This window comes from Pelodiscus sinensis, chromosome 7 (genome assembly GCF_049634645.1).
Source record: "Pelodiscus sinensis isolate JC-2024 chromosome 7, ASM4963464v1, whole genome shotgun sequence".
NCBI lineage: Eukaryota > Metazoa > Chordata > Testudines > Trionychidae > Pelodiscus > Pelodiscus sinensis.
Window position 1 is genome coordinate 62,632,855 of NC_134717.1, and position 27,707 is coordinate 62,660,561.

Sequence of the window (27,707 nt, forward strand, 5' to 3'; positions counted from 1 at the left end):
GACGTCTACACGTGGAAGGGATGTGTAACATGGAGAGCTAAACTGTCAGCACGATAAACGAGTACCCGACTTATTTCTTTGTCCCGTTATCTGCCTGCCTCTCTGAACAGAGGCTGAAAAATTGAAGTGCCAAGATTTACATTTCTTATTTCATGCCAAGATATATTTTAAAAATTAAAAAAACAACCTAAACTTCAATATTGTCCTTTCAACATATATATTGTTCTTTAACTAGAAATTTGATTGATTTTATGACCTTCCATTGTCTAATAGCTGAAGGTTTACAAAGACCCTTTTCTTTGCGATGAATTACGCTACATACACTAACAAAAATAAAACCCAGGAGTATTTGTTCCTTCCATACCTTATGATCAAATGGAAACGGGTGCGACAGCAAATACAATTAACAGGTGTTGTCTTTCAAGACAGCTGTTATCGTATTAAAAGAACAATGGGCAGATATTGAATTTCCCTACTTGTAAAAGGCAGGGCTGCTATAAATATTTACCCCCTTTCTTTACAGAGAAGACTGGGCATAACATCAATCACTCTTTAATCCAAGAGCATTTTTATGGGGATAGAGGTCCTAAAAAACCTTCCCAAGAGAGTCAATTGAATGAAAAGGTCTATTTTTTGTAGCACTGGAGTCTTACAGGAGAATTCTACATTTTTTTAATAACTTCTTCCCTTTTATGATCCTGGTTATAGCTCAACCATGTATCATTCTGCTTACCTATCTGTGTGCTTATTTGCCTGAATCGGTACCTCTCTGCCTGGGGAATCATTTACTTGAAAATCTCCAAGCTTCTATTTTGTCTTGCTCCTGTACATCCCCTGGAAAAGTGGGATCATTGTTAAAAGCTTAAAACCATTTAAAGAAATACAGCCACTCACAGTAGAAAAATGCAGTGAGCACAATGGTCTCTTATTTCTCACAAGCACCCCTCACAAGTGTGGAACAAGGACACAGACATTCCAACCTTAACAGCATCTGTAATTAAATACCTTCCCGTTGAACCAGGTGTCAGCCCCTCAACTCCCGAGGAAGCCCCCATAGATCACGTTGACAATGCAGAGGTTTATGTTGTTGGAGAAATTCAAAGTTACATAACTAGGGCTTTGGCTTTATTCAAGAGGTAGGAGGCATTTTTTCTGCAAATAGAGTCATGGGGTGGGGGTCACCATGAACCAACTGCCACTCTTCTCTGGCCATTGAAAACTTGCAAAAGAGCAGGGAGCCCAGAACTAGAGCGAAAAACGGTGTTTCGTGTAAGTTTTTTTTTAATTGCTCGTTTAAACCTATAACCACAGCCCTGAACACAGTGGCAGCCCATGATTGTAGCCACCTTGTTGCATGGGAGAACTGCAAACCCAAGCAACAATCAGCACTAAGCCCTCAAAAGACATGAAAGAGCTTCTATGTTTTGGGAATAAACAAAGAACCACCGTTGTCTGATTTCCTGGACTAATTAATTCAGCTGCATTTTGGAAAGACATAGAGATGACAAATCAGAACTCAAGACAAGGTTTTTATGACTTGCGATTGCCGCCGGAGTCGCGGGGAAGCGCCTAATATACAGGATCCGCTAGAATGTATCTTATGCCCTCTAGCTGTAACAAATGATTTTGTGAATTTCTTGGAGGATTTATATGTCTCTGCTCAGTGCTCCAGGGAACGTTCAATCAATAGCATTGCTGACCTAATAACTGAGGATCTAAGGAATAGCAACTTTTATGTACATGTTATATGCTATTCCCACCTATTTGGGGATTGCTTTTCTGGAAGACGGAGGTGGCAAAGGATAAATGTGCTCTCATAATAGGCTTATACTTTACTGATTAGCTTTGAAAAAGTTGCCTGCTCGGCCGGCTAACTTGAGTCCTGTCAAAAGGAACCATCTGAGCGTTGCTGTGAGTGACTGAGACTCCTTCTAAAGCAGGGGGTTCCTGTGCTTTATTGATTCATGGTCAGCATTCCTGACTGCCAGCCCAGCCTTTGATCAAGGGGGAAGTCGAAAAGAAATCGGAGGCGATCACATTATATTTTCCTTTTTCACAAGACTGTTTTGTTGGGCTGAGATTAATGCCAATGGGCTTGTTCACAGGACGCCATGGGAAGCCAAGAGAGAGGGAGAGGAACAAGGCGGGAGGAAGATGAATGGAGGAAGAGTTTTTTTCATACTGAAAGTCAACAGACACGAGAAGGCATTTATTTGTGTAAGGCTGGGACGGCCATATTACATTTCACCGTCTGTGCTCATTACTCTTTCGAAAGGTAATTTTCCTGCTTGGGAAAGGTGCAGCATGACAGCTCCAGCAACTGACGGTCTGCCCATGGGGGGACATGGCTTTGAGCCGTAGGAATGCATAAAAGGCAGAAAACAGCTCAAAGCAAAATAGCTGCTCCGGTTTTTACTACAGAAAGCGTCATTTGAAAACCGTTTGACAACAGGTTGCCACCTGGAGGTCGACTAGTTCATTACAGTCCCCTTTCCTTACAACAGTCCGGTCACTATTGCCCATTCCCGCTCCCACGTTCTTTGATGAGAACTTTCCCTAGCTTGCTTTTCTGGTAGCTGGGACCATCCCACACAGCATCAAACATTCAGAGCCAGGCTCTAGAACACTGGTGGCCAACCCACAGCTCACGAGCCACATGCAGCTCTTCACCCCTGAAAGTGCAAAGACCCCCCTCCCCCATGTGCCCCTACAAATTGCCCCCAGCTCCCTGTGCTCACTAGGTGCAGGGAGCTGTCCGGCGTGGCAAAATAGCATTGGCAAAATGGTGGTGGCCAACGGGAGCCTAACCAATAGTGTTTAAAGGGGCAGCGTCCTTTTTTTTTTGTTTGTTTGTTTTGCTCAAAAATTCTGGTGCAGCTCTTTGCATTTTTTCCGCCACTGTTTCGGCTCGCTGCATTTAATGGGTTGGCCACCCCTGCTCTAGAAGAAGCCATTGCCATTTCCCCTGAGAACCATTCAATCACTATCAGTAATGAGGACACAGCTCCCGTAATTCCGACTGTCAATTGGCCAAGATACGAAGCTTGCTGTCGGGGCAGCCTGGGATGATGCATCAAGACAAATGCAACAGCAATGCACAGATGGTTATGGCTCCCTGGTCATGATCTGTCATGCGTATAGCAGAAGCGAGGGCCTTCTATTGGAGCCACTGAACCCGTTTTAAGAGAAGTTGGAAATGTCCTCATTAAGTGTAGAAGTGGCTCTAATTTTTTCCTTGTAGGAAGGCTGGTACAAGAGCAAGGCCCAGGTAAGAAGTCCTCACAAGCCAATGAACAGTGTGTTTTTGGAGTAATAGAGATTCACAAAGCAGAAGATGCCACCAGCTCTCTGAACCAGGCACAGCATTTGCAACTACTTCAGCCACCCAGAGAGTTAGAAGATACCCCTGGAAGCCTGCAGTCAGCAGTAGCCCGAGGTGGGCTGCGGCAGCTGGTGCCCCAGGTGGAATACGCAATCGGCACCTCCACCTGCACGGCCGCCAATGGCCATGACGTCATCATTGGGCGCCCTGGGCACCCTGTTGAAGACAATGCCCTGGGCGACTGCTGAGTCAGCCTATGCTCCCGGGCCGCCCCTGCCTGCAGTTCACCTCCTTGGTGGGTTAATACTCCTCCCCAAAGCAAAAGGAGTGCAAATTCAAGACTTTCTCCACAGAAGAGAAACCAAAACAAATAGCCCAACTTCCACTGTCACATTCCTTGAACAGAGGAAAAGTTAACACTCTGATAAACATGAACATTGGTTTTGTAGGGCAAAAAAATGGAGTAAAATTAAAATGACCCTGGCAGATGATTCTGAAGAGCAACATGTGAAGAGGCCAAATCTGTTGTAGCCATGATTCTGCAGGCCAATGGTGGGCAACCCATGACCCATGGGCCGCATGAGGCCCATTTAGGTTCTACGTGTGGCCCACGATATATTTTGTTTGCTGTTGCCCACGCATAGGGTTGCCAGATTCTGCTGGTTTTCATCCATGTTGGTTGTTTTTTCCTACCAGTATTATAAAAGTGACGTGCATGTAAAGCAAGAGCACGTAAAGCGAGGTGCGTACTGACTGCACACAGCATTGACTGTGAGAACCGTGTGCGCCCTCTGCAGCCAATCACAGCACGGCTACAGTTTGGTCAGAACATGCTGCACATTCTAGACACGCAAGCGCAGTTAGTAAAATGACCCTATCCCAGGAGATTGTTTTGGCTACGACAATCTTGCGGGCCACGGAGATGAAGAATGTCCGTTCGTGCGGCCTACTCACTGGTCTAGGTTGCCACTCACGGCTACAAGCCATTCTCCACTGGTCAGAGGCAACACTCTGAATTTGTTAGCAATTGAAACAATGACAAATGTAGTTGTCTTTTGTGATTGCTTGGACACCCCTCTCCACTCTGGCCAGTTTAAAAGTGTGAACCCCTCTATTTCCAAAAGGAGTGTCATGTGTAATTAGTTCCATGTGTAGCTAGCTTGCTTTATAGAGTGTCACTGGATTTACTGGGGGCAGGGGACATTTTGGAAGCTTCTGTTCAGTGGCAAAAGTTGCCTACTTCAGTGCATTCTGGAAATTTACGAGCGCGCTGATATTAATGGAGGAGGCTTGATGGCTTTGGGGCAGGGGGGATCAGCCGGAAGCCCTGTGGTTCATATATTTTTCATACTTGGTGAAACACAGATAAATCTTTGTGGCATGAGTCTGAAACAGACCAGTTGAACCCCAGTGTCAGGCCTCCAGAGAAAAACTGATAATCTGACTAGCTCTGCTTTCTAAATCATTACCAACTGTGCAGCATGTCACTTCCCATTCACACAAGGCTTCTGCATTTACACTTCAAATTAAAATGACTGCTAGGTTCTATCAAGTGATTTAAAACATATGCAAAGGACTCTGCTGCTATTCTTTAATTTCTTCTTTTGTTTATTTCAAGACGTTGAAGTAATCAAGGAGCATAAAATATGTCTTAGGTGCAAATCTAGATGCCCAAGAACTTCCAGTATAACAAATGGCCTGTGTGAAAACAACTTCAACAACGTCATCACTCTGCAATTTATAGACACATAACGGTTTGCTTGTAGAATAGATCATATCAAGTTTGAACCACTCGCCAATTGTTCACCTACATTTTGCAAGCTGAAGAAGTGGGCTATGCCCATGAAAGCTCATGATGCCATCTACATGTTTTGTTAGTCTGTACAGGATAAACTTAAAAAACAATAAATGGTCTGGTAGCACTTTATAGACTAACTCGGCTAGCCCCTGAAGTTTTATTCCCCCTACTTCATTCAAAACAGACATTTAAATATCTTGAATCACAAAGTTATTTGTGATCTTCCCTGTTTCAACCTTTATCCCAGCAACACCTTCAGTGCACATAAGGGTATTCCCACTTACGTCGGCAGAATTTCTCATAGAGTCAGGTGCTACTCACCAAAAAGATATCAGAATCAGGCCTAGAGCATGCAGAAGTGCACTTGCATGTCTGTAAAGCACCTAAAAGACAGGCTGCCACTTCAAAGAGCTGACAGTCCAAGATCACACCCGAAGAACAGACAACTCAGTGGAGAGAGAAAAAAATGTCTCGTGCTGCATACCTTTGTTGTGTCTATTTTAGGGTCTGATCTTGCAGGGTAGTTTCAGTTGGAGTTGAGAACTCAGCAGCTTGTAGGAAGTGCTCCAACTCTTGGTCCCTTAGACTACAAGCTTCTCTGGGAACTCACAAATCCTCCAGGAGGTGTCAACGATTCGGCAGGAAACACTGCACAAGGGAACTAATTCTTCCTCGTCTTAATTCGCAGCAGCAAAGTGAAGGAGAGGGAATTGATGCATAACGGGGAGGTAGGAAGGAGGTATTGGGGGCTTGTCAGCTAGTGGAGAGGGAGAAAGGATTAGGGATGTGTCTTGTCCATACAATACAGTTTCTAAAGCACATTAGTGCTACGCATGAACTGATCGCTGTGAACCCAGCTGGTGTGCATTAAAAGTTGCCTAGTATGTGTTAGTGTAACATTGGTACATTAGCGCACATTAATACGCTTTAGAAACCACCCTCTGGATTCTGTGCTGCTGCACCATGTAGACAAGCTGTTAAAAATAACGTCACCCTTCATGCCCCCAGCGCTGTCTCCTTTTTCTTGTACTGCAAATCACTTTTAAGTATATTTAATTCCCTTCCCGCTTTCTGAAAATCTGTTGCTCTTTTGGATTGTCTGGAGACATTTCAGAATGCATCCGTATCAGATGTCACTGATGTCTCCTTAAGGAGGTTGCGAGCTGGGGAGGACTGAAATGGATGGTAACGGTGAGGTAAGTAGGAATGGATGGAGAGCAGAGATGGTTTATCTGAAGCAGCAAGAGGGAGAGATAGAGAATACGCTAATGAGAAACAAGAACATTATTCCTTAAACTATGACCTATCATTCTCAGAATTAAACGTTCTGAAAACCAAGCCATGGAGATAATAGGCTGTTGGGAGGGGAGATGGTGCTCTCACTTTATAGTCTGTGGAATGAAAAGATTGGAGAAGCCCAGGGCAAGAAGGTGAAAGAAGTGTGGTAAAGATTAATAAGAGAACCTGAGTGAGGAATTAAAAGAAACAGCCAGTGAGGAGAAAGAGGCAAGTCAGAAAAGAGGGGTGAAAGATGAATGTGTCGGGGCGGGGGGGAATGCATATTTTTAAAATAAAGACAGAAAAAATAGGCAAATGGTGGTAAAACAAAGACTGTTTGGACTCGACCTGCTGATGTGGGTGCAGACATGAATTCCACTCAGGTGCCCAACACACCAATGGTAGAGATCCTTGCTTGGCAATACCCATCAGAGCAGTGCTTCTATCATCTGGCCTCTATAACCCTTCCCATGGACATCGCTGCCTGTCCCCTGTCGGTTCCTTCACAGCAGAATCCAAAGCTGGAGCCTCCAACACAGAGGGGAAAAAAGGTGGGTCACGGAATACACAGCTGCAGCCACATCGCAAAAAACAATTACAATACAGTTCAGTGGCAATCTCCTTCAAGTAGCTACCAATATGTATTCCACTCAGGTGACTCATAAAAGTAGGGCTTGGAGCCCACCTCAGCAGATCTGCCTGCCCACCATTTGTATCTGACTTAGATGCTACGGTGGGAGTAAAACGCTGGGTAAACATATACACAGAAGACCATGGAGCAGCCCTGCAAATGTCCAATAGTGAAAAATCGTTGATAAATATGATCGATCCCCTGTCACAGGAGCCTGTAACAGCTCTGGAAGTGAAGCCTGAACCCACCTGGAAATTGTCCACATGGAGACCAGCTGACCTTTCATTCCATCCACATAGGAGGCCGGACATCAAGGTGATGAAGGAAACGGTTTAGTCCTTTCCAGAAAGAATGCCAAGCGCTGCCCCATAGTTAATACCACTCATCTGCACTTGTGAATGGGTTCAGAAAAAATACAGGCAAGTAATTAACCTAGTTAAGGTGAATCTGAGACCACTTTGAATAAAAACGTTGGCTGTCACCTCAAGGACACGATCTCTCTGAAGAACTGAGTATATGGCGGGCCTGATATTGAAGCGTGGAGATCCTGAGAATGTGATAGCCATAGGAAAGGCCATCTTTTAGGCAAGGAGACACAATGACCAGGTTGCTATTAGCTCAATCCATGAGGGCAGCCAACACAGCATTAAATCCCACAGCAAATCACATCTGTGATTTCTTTCACAGATGGGAAGAGGTGGACAACACCTTTCAAAAATCTCACTACCATGAGTCTAGGAACTCTTTTATATATGAGGTAGCATTGGTTAGGAGAAGACAGGGGAACATTTTTGGCTTAGAATAAAATTGTTTAATCTTTTTCCACAGTGGCGATGCTGGGTTTTGGGGTGTTTTTATACTGCTGCATGGGTGGGTGTCTGGGCATAAGATTTCTAGAACAATATTTTAGATGAATCTCATATGCAACATTGAACATACATCTCCGAGTCACACTCTAACAGAGATGGCACAGAGCTCACAGCAGGCGTTAGTTGTTTAATGGTTCTAAAATGCAGGAAATTTAATCTGCTATTTCAAATGACCACGAAACACTTATCTTCTCCAACCCCTGCATCTCAATTTCCCTGCTTCTCCGTGTTCCTTGAATAAAGGACTTTGCTGTGCTCTTGTTCTTACGGCAATATCCAATGGTGATGAGTTCCACAAGCTAATTGTGTATTGTGTCACTTGGTGCTGATCGGGGGAAAAGCCTTAAAAAGTGCTTAGGCATTGCTATGGTTACTAAGATTATTTAGAGTAATAACTAAATGTTAGGAGAACAAGCAAGAGTTTGGGGTGGAGTCTGAACTCGCACAATTTGGGGCATCTGTCAACTTCTATCCCCAGTTAACAGGAAGCTCCCTGGGTGGGCAGGTTATCCCACAATTGAGTACTCTAGGGACTCTTGCATTCTGCAGTAAAACAGCTGGTACAGGCCTGGTACCGACAGAGCACTGAACTCAATCCACCCCCGTGATTGGCAAGCGTATGCCAGGTGAGGCAAAGCTTTTCCTGTAAGCAGGTTGCACACCCTCAGAGCACCAGAAATACCCTTGCTGGATTAACAGTAGGCTGCATGGCTCAGCAGCCTTTCACTTAAACTTTCCTCAAGGCAACTTTCTTCAAGTAGCTGTCTTGTCACAAACCACTTCTACTAGCCAGATACACAGAGAAATGTTGGAATTAGAGTTCACCCGCAAATTCAATTCACGTGCTAATGGACTCAGTCGTGATGAAGGTTGGTTGGGGCACACGAAGGTGCAAACAGCTCTTTGTGTAGACTCCTGTGTCAGGAAGGATACTATCAATTGACTTTGATTCTTACCTGCTTTGTTTTAACTACCCAATCTTCAGATACTTACTGATTCCCTCTAGCTCCCTGTCTCCCATCTCCTTCCCTTTTTTTCCTCCCCCCTCTCCTTCCCCTCTCCTATTTATTTTGGGTCTGCACACCCTAAACTCATAACTCCGGTCATCTGAAGAAGTGGGCTGTGTTCACAAAAGCTCATGGTACCATCTACATGTTTTGTGAGTCTATAAAGTGCTACCAGACCATTTGTTGTTTTTTTCTGTACAGACTAACTTGGCTACCCCCTGAAGCTTCTCCAGGCACAGTTAGCTATAAAAGTGGATTCATCTGAAGCCTGGATTCAAGTTGAATCCAAGTTTACAGGGAAGGTTGAGGATTGTATTTCTATGGGCGGCACAGCAGTCTGCTGAAATTGGAGTCTCATCTACTCCTTTCAGAATCAGTTTGGAGCAGTCAAATCCCACCAAGCAGCTTGTTTTTATTACCTAGGTTAGAGCCCATAGCTTTTGAGTCACACTGTATTTCAGTGCAGTGCATGCACAACTGAAAATCTAATTATTTGTAATTATTTAGTTTAAAACACTCAGCCATTACTTTCATAAACCAGCCATGTTTTGTCTGTGGTGACAATCATTGCTAGGATTTACCCAGAGGAAATGTTAAAAGTTAGTGTTTTAACATAAAGCAGAGCGATTGACAATGAGCCTTTGTGAGCTACTAGTTCTTGTTGGCCTCTGTTTGTTCAAATCATAGGAGCATTAAGTCCTGTCTTATAGCATCTTTACGAAGTATGAAAAGTAATTTCAGGGAAGTAAGAAGATTTGAAATGTAAAAGTTACATAAAGTCTGAAAACACATTTACGTAGGATAAGAAAACTGCATCACTGACTAAAATCTGTTACCGTACTTCTCTGTCTCCTGCTTTGAAGAGTCATGCTCATAAAATAATCCTTTGGTGGCTTGAAAAGGGAATCTGCTTCCTTATTTTGTATTCTTGATCACAACATGCAGTCAGTCGCTTTATCTGAGGTTTTCCAGAAAGTGTCTTATCCAGCATCCTCTGGGAATGTCCACCACAATCCGTCCTGGGAGGAGAAGTGAGGAGGATCCACACCGCAGGAGTCAGTCCCTAAAACATCCTGATTCCTCTGTGGGAGCAAATTTCATTGCAGGAACTCTGCCACCTTTTACACTGCATACGTGTTCACCCTCTCACCAGCTCTGCCTGTGGGCAGGGACTGGGCCTTCCCCCAACTTGCACTTCTGGAGTCCAGCATCGCTGCCAAGTTGAGACGTGCACAGAGCATAAGGTTTGAAACTGGGCATGGTCTCAGTGCTGGGGATGCACTACAATGGTGGGCTGCCAGGACTTTATTTACCTGCATGCTCACAGATACGGCCACCTGCCTCTTCCATTGGCTGAAGATCGTGGTTCCTGGCCAATGGGAGCTGCAGGAACTGGTGTCACAATCCACGCTGCTTCCTGCAGCTCCCATTGGCGGGAACGGCAATCCGCAGCTAACGGGAACTACAAGCAGCTGTACTTGCAGATGCTCAAGTAAATAAAGCACCAGTGGCCCACTAGGAGCTAACTCTGGTGAACCAGCCTGTGTTAGAGTGTCAACACTATCAGCCAGTCTAAGAATATATAGCGGTATACCCCACATGCGTCAAAGTGATGGAAATCTGGCACTCCGGTTTCCTTTCACTCACAGGAAGAGAGTAGGCTAATGAACTTGGCATGCCAGAACTGTAATGTATTTTTGGACTGCAAAGATGACTGAGTTTTTCAATTAGCAATGGTGATACATTGGTTCGCTTAGTACTACACTGGGACCAGCTTTTAATTTAACTCATTTAAAATATTTCTCCCTCTCTTTTTTTCACACTTTAGAAATCACAGGAAGAAAAACAGACGTTTCCAACAATTTATATTGCTAAAGGGCACATTCGTCATTTACAACATTAAATGTTCGGTATTTTGCAATTAGCGCTGACCAACAGTCTCTAAACCTCTCCGATTAACTGTTTCTACAGCCTCTCTTTAAGAACGATCAATATCAGTCTTGGGGGTTTTTCCCCTTTTCTATATTCTGGTTCATCTGATTATGATTTATTCATATAGGGCCCCAAAAACCAATTGGAATGAACACTGAAATTCAGCCACTGTGTCTGTTTTCATATGCATGAAATTGCCTCAGATTTATGACCCAATAGTTCATTTAAAAACTGAAGACCACAGAGTGAGCTGGATATCTGCAAGTGAAGTGGATGAGAATGTTAATAATAGTTAAATATGGGGCATCATACCTTGATGTATTGTTTAAAAATTAACAATAATAAACTGTTCTTTTGCATGCTGGTGTTTTTAAATAGCTATAATTCTCATTCCTTGTTCAAATTTTTTTTGCATATCACGAGTATTTCTAAGGGAAGTGCCTTCTCAACCATAAATATAGTGTCATTTGCACAACACTATGATAGTGGCCTAAAAATGTAGCAATAAACCATTCGCCAAAGGTGTAGTGCAGTGCTTGACAAATATTGTCGGTTTGTAGCCTTTTATAAAAGTTTAGGAACTGATCATGTGTACATGAGGGCTACGTCTACACTGGCCCCTTTTCCGGAAGGGGCATGGTAATTTTTGAGATCGTAATAGGGAAATCCGCGGGGGATTTAAATATCCCCCGCGGCATTTAAATAAAAATGTCCGCCGCTTTTTTCCAGCTTTTAGAAAAGCCGGAAAAGAGCGCCTATACTGGCCCCGATCCTCCGGAAAAAGCGCCCTTTTCCGGAGGATCTTATTCCTACTCTGAAGTAGGAAAATCTTCAAAGTAGGAATAAGATCCTCCGGAAAAGGGCGCTTTTTCCGGAGGATCGGGGCCAGTGTAGGCGCTCTTTTCCAGCTTTTCTAAAAGCTGGAAAAAAGCGGCGGACATTTTTATTTAAATTCCGCGGGGGATATTTAAATCCCCCGCGGATTTCACTATTACGATCTCAAAAATTACCATGCCCCTTCCGGAAAAGACGAGCCCGAGGGGTGAGAGGCATAGTGAGCTACATGAAACAGCTGTAACTGGGTTGTTGATGTGAGGAACACAAGCCCTCATCTTGTTTTAATGGCAAGGAGCCAGAAGATGATGTTGATAAAGATACATCAGTGTAGGATGGGGGATCTATCAACATATGCATCATTTGTGGTTTTGTCTGTGGCCTATCTAAGGAGACCTTCCCACACAGAACAGCTTTCAAACAATGTTAACAGTTAAAAATCAAATCAAGACACCTCATTTCAGAGTGTCTTTTGGTGATATTGTGTTGCTTACAGCAAAACCACAATGGGCTTGACTCTACCTTTACTTACACTGGTATTCTCACAATAATTCAAATGAATTAAACTATCAGCATAAATCTGATCTCACATTATTTATCTAAGACATCTGGAAACGTTTTAAAGAAGTTCCCTCTATTTATGGTCATTCTTATATTAAAATGAATGTAAGTTGTTTCATGGACACAGGCATTTTCATGAACAGAGGCATTTTCAATTTTTTTCCTATGGCATTGATATATTTGTCAACCCCCATGTACTCTACACTCACCCTACCCATCAGCATAATTTTTCTTAGGTGAAGAGTAAGGTAAAAGGTCATTAACTATGAAACTAAGAGTTTGTCTTCACTACAGGCCAAATTGGTGCTGCAACAATGGATGCAAGAGGCATCGATTTAACAGGTCTGGTGAAGACACAATAAGTCAACAGGAGAGCGTTTTCCTGTCCACTTCATCAATCCACCTCAAGAAGAGGTGGAAGCTATGTTGGTGGGAGATCATCTCTTGTCAACATAACACAGAGTAGACTCCATATTAAGTTGAAGTAAGTTACATTAACTTCAGTTACGTAACTGATGTAATTTAAGTAGCATAACTAAGATCTTCTTACATTGCTAGTGTAGACAACACCTAACTTAACTCAAGATCTTTTTATGACAATGTATATTCACTGCAATAATTATTTAACAACTACTAATGCTACACATGCATCATTTATAGTAGTATTAGAGCTATCCAAAAGTAGAAATACTGTCCCAAAGAAAATTCCAAGATTTCAAAATTTTGTTTTTTCCCAAATTGGGACAAAAAGTCAAAATCTTGGAATTTTTCATGAAACAAAATAGTCCACAAAAAGTTTTGTTTTGAGCAAGTCAAAATGTTTCATTTCATTTGGACTTTTATCAAACAACTAACAAAATGAAAATAGTAAAGTTAAAAAGGAATGTTTCAACAGTAGTAAAACATTTTAATAATTCCCCATAATACATGTCAACAAAATTGATATATTCCCATGAATTTTTAATCAGCTTCCTCCCCCCTGCACCCCCCCCCCCACCCGTTTTGTATTGAAAACAGTTCCCCTGGAAATATTTTGACCATCTCTGATACACCCAATTTTGCCTTGACTGGGCTTCAGGAAGACTTAAGTAATGGGGCCATAAAATATTTCACTAAAGCAATGAACCAATGAAATACTTTGAGTACTTTTTGGTGCAGGTTTCTGTTGAATGATTCTGATACTTTTTGATAGAGAAAGAAGTTAAACATATGCAGAAACATTTTATAGCAAGTAAAGGGTCACAGAACTAAAAGAGCTGACAGAGTCAATATGTGACTATTGTCTTTAAGATCTATATGAATGGGTCTTTCAGTCTGCACTATTCACCCATAAAGAACGTAATCCCTTGAAGTCAAAGTGGAGGTCAGTGGTGGGACTTTGCAGACAGACACATTGTAACTTCCTGTTTCTACTTGGCTTGTAGACTTTTTTGAAAAGAGGAGCATTTAGTTGCCAGAGCTGACAACACCGTACGTTCTTGAAGCATGAGTGACTACTCACGCTTCTCACCAAGAACCTTTTAATCTATATACTCTTTATACCTTATTCCACTAAAATCCCCCAAAAGACTCAGTGATGCTAGCAGGGGAGGTTATTTCTTTCAGCATTGTTCAAAAATTGCATATTTTATTTTCATAGGATGCATCTACATTGCACCTGTATCTCGAAATAAGCTACACAATTTGAACTACACAACTTGCATAGTTTATTGCAAGTGTATTTCTAAATAAACTGTTATTCCAAAACATCCCTTAATCCTCATGGAATAAGGTTTACAGGGACGTCATAATAGCGAGCCCCTTATTTCGAAAGCTATTTCAAAATAATGGGCTTGTTTAAAAAATGCAAAATAGCTATTTCGGGATACCAGAGTTATCCCAAAATAGCACCACTATCTAGGTGCACCCTTACGGATTCTTGTGTTAAAGTACTATCACCTACCTTTCTTGGCATCTGTATAAAAATTGTTCTTGCAGCTTCCAGTTTGGGTTGAAGTAATCTTGCTTCAGACTTGCCATAACTGTTTCATTCCCTGTCTTGAGTTTAGCAGCAACACAGAAATGTCGCTGGTCTATATAATTGAGCAGGTCTGGCTGATAGGTCTGATTTGAGGGTAAAAGGGTTTTTTAAGTCAGGAAGCACAGGGGTAGTTGACCTGCAACTGCATGGAGCCAGTGTCTGCACTTTTGACCTCAACCTGAAGAGAACTGAAAGGCAAAAGTAAATCAGTTGAAATGAGAGTTTAAGGAGAATTTTGAGCTTCAACATACATGTTGCTTCAATGCAGGAGAATCCATCAGACAGGAGCTGAAAGAAGCTATTCCATTTCAGTACGACTTACTCCTCACACATGTCAAAGGACGTATGGCCGCCAGAAGCTCTCCTGTAGAAAGGACAAAGGCAATTTCCAGTAGTAAACAGTTTGGATTTAATTGAAAATAACCTTGGGATGCAGTCCAATCATGTGAGAAAAGATAAACAGCATCTCTCTTCCTGGGTTGTCCCACTAACCAATGGGGCCATGACCAAGCTATCAATATCTGGCCCATCAGGATCAGATCAATTTAGAACAAAAGAGGCTTCTGCCTCACAGGGATTCTTGCAAGGGAGTCCTCAGAAATGCCATTTCCCACAACCCCGAGAGCATCACTGTCAAGGCAGTTACCGATTGGTTGACAATGAAACCACTGGAAACGACAGCGGGCTCACCTCTCTTGCTTTCTTCCCACTACCCCTTGCCCCGAAACAAAGGCGGAGAAGGCTGTCCTGCTGGCACAGAGCAGTGCAGGAGTCCAGAGTGAGGAGTTTTCATTCTCTCAAGAATCGAGCAAGAGTTACGACGAATGGCGGCAGAAAACCATGTACCATGGAGAACTTTGAAATGTGCCTGGTGGCATCGCTGATTAGCTAACAGGAGCAAGACTGGGTCAGAGACAACCTTCTAGTGCAGCAACTGAGCATTCTATTTCTTGTTGGTGACGTTTATCTCCTTTTCTCTGCTTCTGTCCAAATTTGCCATGGGGGTTGGGCTTTTTAGCCCTTGAAAAGGATTTGTATCATCTGGTCTGTTTAAGGCATTACATGGGACAGGAACTCATATTGTTTCCTAGTTCTGGTGTGATTAGGGGCCAAGGGAGCTCCTAGCAGGAGAGGAGAACAAGACCACCATGCAGGTATTGTCAGGGGGTTGCCTGGAAAGGGATGCAATGGGTCTTCTTATTGTGATGTCCTATTATCCTCACTTCTGGTCTTCCATGGCCAGAAGGAACAGAGATGGACTGGAGCCAGACCTACCCTTCCATGGAAAGTGGTGGAAGAGAATCAATATTTCACTGCAAGATTTAGAGACATGGATATGTCTTCGTGTAAAGCTGGAGGAGATGTTCCTCCACTAGCTTTGATCAAGCTAGCCCACTAAGTACATGCCTAGAGTCTGAGATGGGTGCATATTCGGGGGAGGTAGCCCATCCTACCACTGCAGCTACCTTGCATTTTTAGTGCACTAGCTCAGTCTGAGCTGGAATTTGAGCTCGATTCCAGTCTTTGAGCTGGAATTTATGCCCCCAGCTCAAAGCATAAGCATATCCTAAACTAAAGGAGAATTGTTATGCATCAACAAAAGTCCAGCTTGCTAGCTGGCAGAATACTCCATTTCTGGGATGGAGGAAAGCAACCCAAAGGGACTGGTCAAATAAGTGGGATCAGGAAAAATTCCTTAAATTTTTCTTGCAAGAACTATCTTCTTGAGCACTTCTAGGAAGGTTGCATCTAATAAAATAATGGCCGTTAATCACCGCACAGTCCATTTGTGTCTGTAGACCCCTCCCTTGTGACAGCGCATTATCTTTTTAGTCCTGTTATGCAGCCTGATAACACTTCATTTTACATTTCTTAAAGCTTCACATTAACATACCACAGTAAGTATAGGCCCAGTGCTCCCGACGCATACATGAATAGTCCCATTGAAATCAGTTGAACTGCTCACATGCATAACATTTATTCATGTCAGCATTTGGAAGATTGGGACGTAACACCATAAATGGGGGTGCATTTCACATCATACTTCCTGTCCTGTATCACTGGAGACAGCAAGTGCTGTGTGAAAATTAAGCCTTATATATGGTTAAGTGACATTTTTGGTGTGTGAGTTAGAAGCAGCTTCTAAAGACTGCTTTAAAAATGAAAAAGAAGAAAATGCAGGAAAATGCCTTAGTTAAGAAAACTAAAATAAACAGTAGCATATAAACTGTTTCACCGAGGCCAGAGCAGGTGGGATTTCAGAAACTGGCAGGCATGATAACAAATAGGGTTTTGTTCCTTTAATGGGTTTTTATTTGTATTTTGTTCTTTATTTGCTGGAGTCTGCACTGCTGAACTTCTGCTTGGACTGCAATTATTCATGCCCTTTCTTTTGTATAAATCCCACATGCTCTCTTACCCTGAAAAGAATTAAATATCCTTTTTCTGCAAAAGAACAGGGTGGGTTTTTTTAAAATTTTCTGACAGGGCCTTTTATGCATTTAGATAGAGAAGTCCTGGCCAAGACAAAAGAACAACACATTTGAAACTATGCCAGAATCAGAAGCGAAGCTATTGAGTCTATTACTGCAGGTTCAACCTCTCTCATCTGGCACTCTCTGGTCTGGCAACATCTGTGGGCCGGCAGGATTTTAATAAGCTGGACGTCCGCTTATCATGGGTGTGGCCAAGTTTCCCACGATCCCATAACATTTGTTTCCAGCCACCAGTCCTGGCTCGCAGTGTTCTGTGCTCTTATTTCTAAAGGTCTTCTAAGAAGCCTGTAAGCAGTGGAAGTATTAGTGATGTTGAAAGACAATATTAACCTCCCGTGATTCGGCAAATTCTCTGGCGTGGCACAAGTCACATCCTGAGGGCGGTGGACTATAGAGGTTCAACTTGTAGGAAAATGTTTAGGTTAACATTATTTCAAACTCTGAAACCCTTATTAATTAGAAAGAGAAGAACAGCCATACTGGGTCAGACCAAAGGTCCATCTCTAGACAGTTTGCCCACTGTCAGCAGACAGAATACTAAGTGCCCCAGAGGGAGTGAACACAACAGGGAATCATCACATGATCCGTCCTTTGTCACCCATTCCTAGTTTCTGACAGACAGAGGCTGGGGACAACATCCTTACCCAGAGCAGGTATTTTGGGTCCCCTTTTAGGGTTATTTACAACCCATGTCAGCATTTAAGTGGTAAAATAAGTCAATTTTGTGAACAGCAAATTCATCAAGCAGAACAGATTTAAATCCGAGTTCGTGAAGCTAGGTAAGGACCACGAAAGCACTGAGGACAATAAGGATACTGCATGTAAAACAGCTTGATACACACTTAACTTGACTGGCCTATAAGATAGATTCACCAACCATGTTTGACATCCATATGAGGCCTTTACTATAACCATCTTTGAACAATACAGAATAGAGAGGAAAATATTAAAGTGAGGTCTAAACTGTAGTGCTCATGAAAGGGAGTGACTCACGTCATTGACTTGAACTCAGCAGAGCAAAAGCGTCCACTGTGCATCTTCCTGCTTCCTCACCCATGCCTGGTAGGGATTTGTTGCAATACGAATAGATACATGCCGACATTTCACGTGCGGGCCTCTCCTGAATACACACTGCTCTGTGCCAAGTCCCATGGTAATGACAAAAAACCATTCCAACCTGGTTAAAAACAAACACATATTTCTTTTTGTGCTCCACGACAAAACTGAAACCAGTGGTAAAATCCTGGCCTTCCTGAAGTCACTTCCATGGACATAACTAGATGTCCACTCTAGGTGTCCATAGATGAAAACACTAAGGTCCTTGGCCTGTGAAGATCATTCCTTTGCACTTTCAGTAGGTCAGATCTAAGTAGTGAGAGGAATCATTTTTGCCCAGGGAAGAGTAACTCCTCTGTGAAGCAGGCAGATGAGCACAAAAATACACAGAGCGCTCTGAAATGAAATGAATAGGTAGCAGGTTTAGAAGAAACAAAGGGTATGTCTACACTACAGAGTTAATTCGAACTAAGCTAATTCGAACTAACGCGTCTAGAACTAAAAACTAGTTCGAATTAGCGTTTTGCTAATTCGAACTAGCAAGTCCACATTGAGTGGACCCTGAACAGGGCTTAAGGATGGCCGGAAGCAGTGCCGACAGGGCATCAGAGGAGGACTTAGAGCGTGGAGATGCTGTCTCAGGTTAGCCGAGGGCTGCGCTTAAAGGGACCCGACCCCTACCCCGGACAGACAGTTCTCAGGGGTGCCCCACTTGAAAACCAGTCCTGGCTTGGAGTGCCCGGAGTGCCCACACTGGGCACATCACAGCACTCGGCCATCAGACCGGCTGCACTTGCCGCAGGCTGCCATCTGGGGAGAGGGGACAATTGGGGGGCTGCAGGAGAGCTTCCACCCCCAGAAGCCCACAGAGCCAGCCGAGTCCTCCCCATCGGGGGCTCGTACCCCATTCCTCCCTCACCTCCTTCCACTTACCCTTCCCTAGCCCCCATTCTTATTGATGTACAAAATAAAAATAACGTTTCTTCCAACATTGACTCTGTCTTTATTGAACAAAACTGGGGGAGACAGGGAAAAGGAGGTGGGAGAGGGGAAGAGAAAGGCTGGAAGAGGGGAGGGCGACAAACATGATCAGGGGTTGAGAACAGGTCCCATATGAAGAGAGGCTACAGAGACTGGGACTGTTCAGCTTAGAAAAGAGGAGATGGAGCGGGGACAGGATAGAGGTCTCTAAAAGCAGGAGTTGGGTGGAGAGGGTGCATACAGAAAAGTTCTTCATGAGTTCCCATAAAGAAGGACTAGAGGACACCAAAGGAAAGGAATGGGTAGCAAGCTTCAAACTAGTAAGAGAAAGTTGTTCTTCACAAAGCAAAGAGTCAACCTGTGGAACTCCTTGCTGCAGGAGGCTGTGAAGGCTACAACTAGAACAGAGTTTAAAGGGAAGTGAGATCAAGTCATGGAGGTTGGGTCCATGGAGTGGTATTAGCCAGGGGGTAGGAGTGGTGTCCCTGCCCAAAGTTTGTGGAAGGCTGGAGAGGGATGGCACGAGACAAATGGCTTGGTCACTGTCTTCGGTCCATCCCCTCCAGGTTCCCTAGGGTTGGCCACTGTCAGCAGACAGGCTACTGGGCTAGGTGGACCTTTGGTCTGACCCAGGACGGCCATTGTAAGCTCAGGGCTCAGGGTCGGGGGTCTCAGTGGACCCCCTTGATTTTCATGCACACCTGCTCCTGGGTGGCCAGGCTGGCAGCTCTCCTGCCCTAGACGGCCACTTTCCTGTGCCTAGTGTGGAGATCGTGGACGAGGTCCACGATGTCTGCACTAGCCCAGGAAGGTGCCCGCCTCTTGCGGTCCCGGGCAAGCTCCCGGGAGCCGCCAGCCTGGTCCCGGGAAGAGGGGGTGGGCTGGGGGACATCGGGTGGGTGGCTCTGTGCCGTGCCAGGTGCAGGGTCTGCTGGCTGGGTGCTGGCAGGCTTGCACCTGGCACGGGCACCGTAGCCAGCCCGTGCCCCTTTAAGGAGTCCGGGGCCGGGAGGGGGGCAGACGAGTTTCCCTGGTGTTGGCCAGAGTGGCCACCAGGGAAACCTGGGGAGGACTAGCCTCCCACTAGTTCGAATTAAGGGGCTACACACCCCTTAATTCGAACTAGTAAGTTCGAACTAGGCTTAATCCTCGTAAAATGAGGTTTTCCTAGTTCGAACTAAGCGCTCCGCTAGTTCGATTTAAATTCGAAGTAGCGGAGCACTAGTGTAGCGCCTATGAATTTTAGTTCGAACTAACGTCCGTTAGTTCGAACTAACATTGTAGTGTAGACATACCCAAAAAGAAGTTTTTCTTCATGCAGTGCACAGTCAACCTGTGGAACTCCTTGCTAGAGGATGTTATGAAGACCAGATTTTTAACAGGGTTCAACAAAGAACTAGATACATTCATGGAAGTTAGATCCATCAATGGCTATTAGCTGGGATGGTGTCCCTAACCTCTGTTAGTCAGAGGCTGGAAATGGATGACAGGAGAGGGATCATGTGATGATTACCTATTCTGTTCACTCCCTCTGAGGCATCTAGCATTGGCCACTGTTGGAAGACAGGATATTGGGCTAGATGGACCTCTGGTCTGACCCAGTCTGGCCATTCTTATATTCTTATATCTATAGTAGTGATGGATGAATCTCACAAGGTCTTTTTTCCAGTTCCGTAACCCAAAAAGAGCCTCTCTTTCCCATCTTGTCCTTGCCTTAACTTTCTCACTGTGCTATTTTAATTCAATTGTTGATTAACAATTCCTGATGATTGTACTTACAGTGTGTGTGTCTCTAAGGGTATGTCTACACTACCCCCCTAGTTCGAACTAGGGGGGTAATGTATGCATACCGAACTTGCTAATGAAGCCCGGGATTTGAATTTCCCGGGCTTCATTAGCATAAAGCCGGCGCCGCCATTTTTAAAACCCAGCTAGTGCGAACCCCATGCCGCGTGTAGCCGCGCGGCACGGGGTTCGCACTAGCCGGGTTTTAAAAATGGCGGCGCCGGCTTTATGCTAATGAAGCCCGGGAAATTCAAATCCCGGGCTTCATTAGCAAGTTCGGTATGCATACATTACCCCCCTAGTTCGAACTAGGGGGGTAGTGTAGACATACCCTAAGTCTGTTCCCTGAAGTAAGGATTGGCAAATACACTATGCTCCTGCTGGCAGCATTTCACCGCTTTCCAGAACGACAATGACATAGCACCACACCCTGCTGTTTTATTTTTCAAGACTGCCTTTCTCCACAGTCCCTGAGAAGTGCACCGTCTTTTGCAGCAGAAACACTAAGTTCCTTCGATCTGACTCACTAGTTTGAGGGAAGAGATGACAAACTGTTTATGAAAAACCCTAATCAGGTACTTGATGATGCACAGACAAAGGCCCACCAACAGTTACCCCTTCTAGGACATATCTTATGACAGATGCACAAGCTCTGGGAGAAGCTATAGGAAAGCCATCTGGAGCCAAAGCATGTGGAGACCTTGCAGGCACATTTGTAAGAACAGTACTGAGGACAGGAGCAGACTTCCTCCGTACAGACATTGTGTTTGATAGGCACTACAAGGATTCTGTAAAGGGTGGGGCAGTGCAAAAATCCTAAAGGGATACAACACCCAGGCAAAGAGTGGTTGGAGTCAAATACGTGCATCTCCCAAGAAACTGGATGAATTTCATCAAGGTTCCAGAAAATAAGGAGACCTTTGAAACATTTGTATATATGCTACTAATGACACAAACTGGGTACAACCAAATAATCACTCGAGCTAGCGGCTTTCAGGATGAGGATGAAATAGAGTACTCAACAGCAACAGTTGAAACCAATAAAGTGTGTACTCATCAGGAAGAAGCGGACACAAGAATGATTTTACACTCTCCACAGTGGCAGTGTGGTTGTTGCAGTCAGAGAGGTAGGGTTTTTGGAGGCAGAGGGCAAGGGTAATTGGTATAACAAACTGACATGTATGTGTAGGCCAGTGCAACTTGTTTGTACAGGAGCATGCAAATGTTGAAAACTGGAACAAAGTTGTGTCAATGTATGTGACAGTTATTTATTTGATTGTACTGCTCTGGTGAACTATGTGATAATATCAGAGGGGTAGCCGTGTTAGTCTGAATCGGCAAAAGCGACGAGGAGTCCTGTGGCACCTTATAGACTAACTGAAGTGTAGGAGCATAAGCTTTCGCGGGCAAAGACCCACTTCGTCAGATGCATGTAGTGGAAATTTCCAGAGGCAGGAATAAATATGCAGGCCAGGATCAGGCTGGAGATGACCAGGTGGATCCAATCAAGGAAGTTGAGGCCCACTTCTAGCAGCTGATCTGGAGGTGTGAATTCCAAGAGAACAGAAGCTGATTTTGTAGTTAGCAAGCCATTCACAGTCTTTGTTTAATCCAGAGTTGATTGTGTCAAACTTAAAGATGAACTGTAGCTCAGCAGTTTCTCTTTGAAGTCTGGTCCTGAAGTTTTTTTGCTGCAGGATGGCTACTTTTAGATCTGCAATTGTGTGTCCAGGAAGATTGAAGTGTTCCCCTACAGGTTTTTGTATGTTGCCATTCCTAATATCAGATTTGTGTCCATTGATTCTTTTACGTAGGGACTGTCCTGTTTGGCCGATGTATATAGCAGTGGGGCATTGTTGGCACATGATGGCATATATTACGTTGGTGGATGTGCAGGAGAATGTACCAGTGACAGTATGGCTGATCTGGTTAGGTCCTGTGATGGTGTTGCTGGTGTATATATGTGGGCAGAGTTGGCACCGAGGTTTGTTGCAAGGATTGGTTCCTGAGTTCGAGTTATTATGATGCGGTGTGTAGTTGCTGGTGAGAATATGCTTCAGGTTGGCGGGTTGTGTGTGGGCAAGGACCGGCCTACCTCCCAAGGCCTGTGAAAGCGAGGGATCATTGTCCAGGCTGAAGATCACTAATGATGCGTTGGAGAGGTTTTAGCTGGGGACTGTAGGTGATGGCCAGTGGTGTTCTGTTGGTTTCTTTCTTGGGCTGTAGGGGAACACTTCAATCTTCCTGGACACACAATTGCAGATCTAAAAGTAGCCATCCTGCAGCAAAAAAACTTCAGGACCAGACTTCAAAGAGAAACTGCTGAGCTACAGTTCATCTTTAAGTTTGACACAATCAACTCTGGATTAAACAAAGACTGTGAATGGCTTGCTAACTACAAAATCAGCTTCTGTTCTCTTGGAATTCACACCTCCAGATCAGCTGCTAGAAGTGGGCCTCATCCTCCTTGATTGGATCCACCTGGTCATCTCCAGCCTGATCCTGGCCTGCATATTTATTCCTGCCTCTGGAAATTTCCACTACATGCATCTGACGAAGTGGGTCTTTGCCCGCGAAAGCTTATGCTCCTACACTTCAGTTAGTCTATAAGGTGCCACAGGACTCCTCGTCGCTTATGTGATAATATGCAATTCAGTCTGCCACTATATACCAAAGTTTCTTGACATAGGACAACAGTAACATGTGTGCTTATCGTGTGTGCATTAACATGTTTACTGAGGGCTCAGTCAAGACATATTTTCACTTGTTTTAAAAGCAGGTGTTTTCAGATGGTGTACTGTGTTTCTGATAGTTAAAACAACTTGAATGCTTTTGTTTCAAGGGGCAAATGTTCATGAAGATCCAACCAAAGCATGTTAATCCTAGACAAAAACCCCTAGTCTACATTAGGCGAGAAGTTCGAATTAAGATACGCATCTCCAGCTCCTCGTAGGAGCAGGACTATTGGCATCCACAGGAGTGCCCTCTCAGTGTCTCTTCACTCAACACACTAATTCGAACTAATTCAAACCCCAGAAGATCAAATGTGGCTGCTTCAGCCTTATCTGTAGTGTAGACGTGGCCAAAAGAAGTAAAAATTTACGCTCCAGCAATTTCTGTTACTTTGTTTTTGAAGCCTTTACACACAACATACAGATTGGTGGCAATCGTATTTGGATTCAGCACACCCTAAAAAGAATTGTTACAACCTTTTCACAAAAAATGCCTCTCACAATGAACTTTTTGTAAATCTGACTAATCAATTGCTCAAGAAGCAGAAATTTTGTCTCTCATGAAAAGCATCCATTTTATCTATGAAATATTAACTAAAGTAAAAGAAATGCCAAATTAAAACATTTTGTAATATGTGTTTATAGTAAAGTACTTAAAGGGGGAAAAAATGACAATGTGAACTAAATGTGAAAAATCAGCCTGAGCTCAACTACTTTAAGTAACATTAATAAGAAAGCAGTTAAGCACGTTAGTGTCAAATGCCCTGGCTTTTGTCAGCTTTAAATCAAACTCTTAATATTATTTAAACATAGAAGCCATATCTAATACAATATTAAACTATTTCACGGAGTCAAGAATTTGAACGAGTCCTTACTTACCTTAGTGATAAAACATGTGTGTAAAATCAAATGCAGCCTAACATTAAACAGAACTCATGACCCATGCTTTTCTCATGGTTCTAAGGCCCATTTTTCAACTGGCCTCTAAAAACTGTTTGTAGTATAAGTGAACAAGTCCTTTTTCATGTTTATGTTGATTAATTGCAAATGCAGGGATCCAGTTTTTCAATCTGATTCTATTTATGTATGTGCAAAGAGAAAGTGTTCAGCGTGTAAGCCAAAGTACCTGCAATTAAAATGGACATCGTTTTACTTCTTATGTTTGTGGCAGTAGTAATTAATAACTCTAATTATAGAAGGTTAGCCTTATTAGTCTGTAACTTTAAAAACAACATTCTGTCGCACCTTAGAGACTAATGAAGATATAGGATTTTGTCAGTCTCTAAGGCTATGCCTACACAGCAGCGTTATTTTGGAATAACTGACGTTATTCCGAAATCACAAAGAGCACATCTGCACAGCAAGCCGTTATTTTGAAATAATGCCGAACTGGAGGACTTCTTACTGCAACTCCTGTAACCCTCATTTCATGAGGAGTAAGGGAAGTCGAAGGAAGAGTGTTCTTCCCTCAACATCCTGCAGTGTAGACAGCGCCAAAAGCCAAGTTAAGCAATTTCGACTTCAGCTATGCAATTGACATTGCTGAAGTTGCGCAGCTTAATTCGACTTTTGCCTTGCTGTGTAGACGTGCCCTAAGTTGCCACAGGACTACTCATTGTTCTTAACTCTAACCACAGACAAGGTACCATGCAAACATAACAAAAAGACAATGAATTTGCTAAATGAATAGACACCTTAGAAGGTGATGCTCCTCCCTCAGTCTTGAATATGATGCAATGGGATGACTCTCCATAATGAATACATTGGTGTTATCAGAGTAATAATAAGCTTGATGGGAATAGTATTAATTGATTTTTTTTTCTTTTGTTTTGTATGCAGGCATATTACAGGCAAGTTTCCTGACTACCCTAATAAAGAGGAGGGAGGTTCAACTGCTATTTTTTCTGACAAAACTCCAGAACAGGTATTATAATACTTCTCCCTACTCAAAAAGAGATAAAATGGTGAGAGATTGAAGCTCAAAAAACCAAGGCTACGTCTACACTGGCATGATTTTCCGAAAATGCTTTTAACTGAAAAGTTTTCCGTTAAAAGCATTTTTGGAAAAATCGCGGCTAGATTGGCAGGATGCTTTTCCGCAAAAGTACTTTTTGTGGAAAAGGGTCCGTGGCCAATCTAGACGTGGTTTTCCGCAAAAAAGCCCCGATCGCCATTTTCGCGATCGGGGCTTTTTTGCGGAAAACAGTACTATGCTGTCTACACTGGCCCTTTTGCGCAAAAGTCTTTCGGAGAAAGACTTTTGCCAGAACGGGAGCAGCATAGTATTTCCGGAAAAGCACTGATGATTTTACATGAGATCGTCAGTGCTTTTCCGGAAATTCAAGCGGCCAGTGTAGACAGAAAAATTTGCGGAAAAATTTGCCAGTCTAGACACAGCCCAAGTGTTTACTCCTATCCCAGTGAGTTTTTATAGCAATGGTTTCCATTGGTCTAAATTTTTTTGGCTTACATTTGTTATTGGGATGAGAATGGCTGTGCACTCTAAGTAAGCAAATGTAGTGTTTTCATTACTCCTGTGCCTTTATAAGCAGAGATTCATTCACATGTAGCACACACAGCTACTAAGACTAAGAAGTGTTTTAGAAGAATTACACCAGGTTAATCACAATGAATTTTTTAAAATTGATTCATTTGAACTGATACAAACCCTCAATGTAGAAACATTTCATCCCATTTAAATCTAGTTTAAAGCTGTTTAGTTTGCATCAGTAAAATACCAAATTAGCTAAACCATTTTAGGAAAGGATAAAACTGGTATGTCCCTACTACAGTAGGTGTCTGCACTAGTCTAACTAGATTGATTTCAAAATATTTAGTTAAACCAGATAAATGTTTCTAATATACACCAGGCTTAGGTTGCTTCAATTTACTGCCCCTGGCAATAAAAAGGTTTAAGTTAAAGTGAGGGAAGAGGCTTAGTTTATTTTACACCTTTTTGCAAACCCTTTTCTGGCCTCTCTGGCTAATAAAAGCAAGTTTGTCATCTCTCTCCTTAGCCATCAAGGTGTCACAAGGAGAATGCGATTAAGCTCAGCTAGCACAGCAAAGGCAGAGGTTAACACTCAGAGCCATTTCCTCCTCCAAAAGTGAACTCAGCTAAACGATGAATCTGTTGGCGAAATAACCCTTGGGAACGCCTGTCCATGACAGTAGAATTTGACCCACCAAGCGAACCAGACTGGCTGGGCTACTAGTGGGCTAAGGGGAAAAAAAATACAATTTGATGTCTAGTTATTAAAATAAAGTCTCTCTATTCCTGAAGATGATTGTCTTTAGTAACTGCATGCAATTGATTATTTTATTTAATGAAATGATAATGAATCATTAGTTAATGGTTTTCAGAAAAGCCAACAGAAAAGCCAAGGATAGGTCAGTGGTAAATATTTCTGCTTTTCACAAGTGTCAATCGTGACTTGCCTAGTCAGTTATTCTGCTCAGAATAAGGAAAATCATGAGCAGTGGGTGTCTGTACCTCGCCAAAACAGCAGTTTGACATACGTTAGCCAGCTCACGGCTCGCCAGGGTCCGCCTGCCAGTCTCCCTATCTAAACCTCCTGGTTGCTCGGTCCCAGACAGAATCAGGAAAAACAGTCTGTGAAGTTTTTCAGGTTTTAAAGTAGAAACACATGCTGAAGTCAAGAGGGCTTTGTAGGCTGTTCTAAGCAGCGGGGCGCTGCCCAGCAGGCATTGCTTATTATTAGGGATGGCTTCAGGGTAATTAAACCTGCCCTGCCAACAAAAAGAACAAACAATATTCAAAAAGAAAATATGAAGGGAAATGGGACCAAGCAACACTGATGTGCAGTAAATGTTGGAGTACGTTTCCCCCCCCCCCCACCCCCCAGCTTTTAATTCCTGTCTTCATTCATTTTGCTATGTTTCTTGGGCATCTGCTTCTTCACTGCATTAGAAATGTAGGCATTCTAAAACCTGAAACAACAGTCGGAGAGATTGTTTTACTATCTGCTTTCTCCCTTCATTAAAGGAAACAATCTAGACAGTGCTTGGTCCCGCCATGAGGGCAGGAGACTGGACTTGATGACCCTCGAGGTCCCTTCCAGTTCTAGTGTTCTATGATTGATCTATGATTGATTGAATACAGACGTAAAATACACTGATTTCTGTTGGCAGCATTATCATAATTATCAGATTCAACTTAATCACTACCTTCATTCTTCTCCTTAAAGCCCAATAACAGTGATCAAAATACGGCCCCTGTTCTCTCAAATATTCAGAATATATTTGCCCTGCAGAGAGGGTACTGAACTATATGGGTATGTCTACACTACCCCGCTAGTTCGAACTAGCGGCGTAATGTAGGCATACCACACTTGCAAATGAAGCCCGGGATTTGAATTTCTGGGCTTCATTTGCATAAGCCGACC

General features: G+C 43.3%; 1 protein-coding gene across 2 annotated transcripts in view; it reads left to right on the forward strand.

The window, feature by feature from the left end:
* The window catches only part of DRC11 (dynein regulatory complex subunit 11), a 120,839-nt gene that overhangs the window by 35,919 nt on the left and 57,213 nt on the right, over positions 1 to 27,707 (forward strand). For both annotated transcript variants that reach the window (XM_075934044.1, XM_006127447.4), the window contains exon 7: positions 25,141 to 25,225. In XM_075934044.1, coding sequence (XP_075790159.1) covers positions 25,141 to 25,225 — 85 coding nt within the window. The remainder of the gene's footprint in view (positions 1 to 25,140; positions 25,226 to 27,707) is intronic.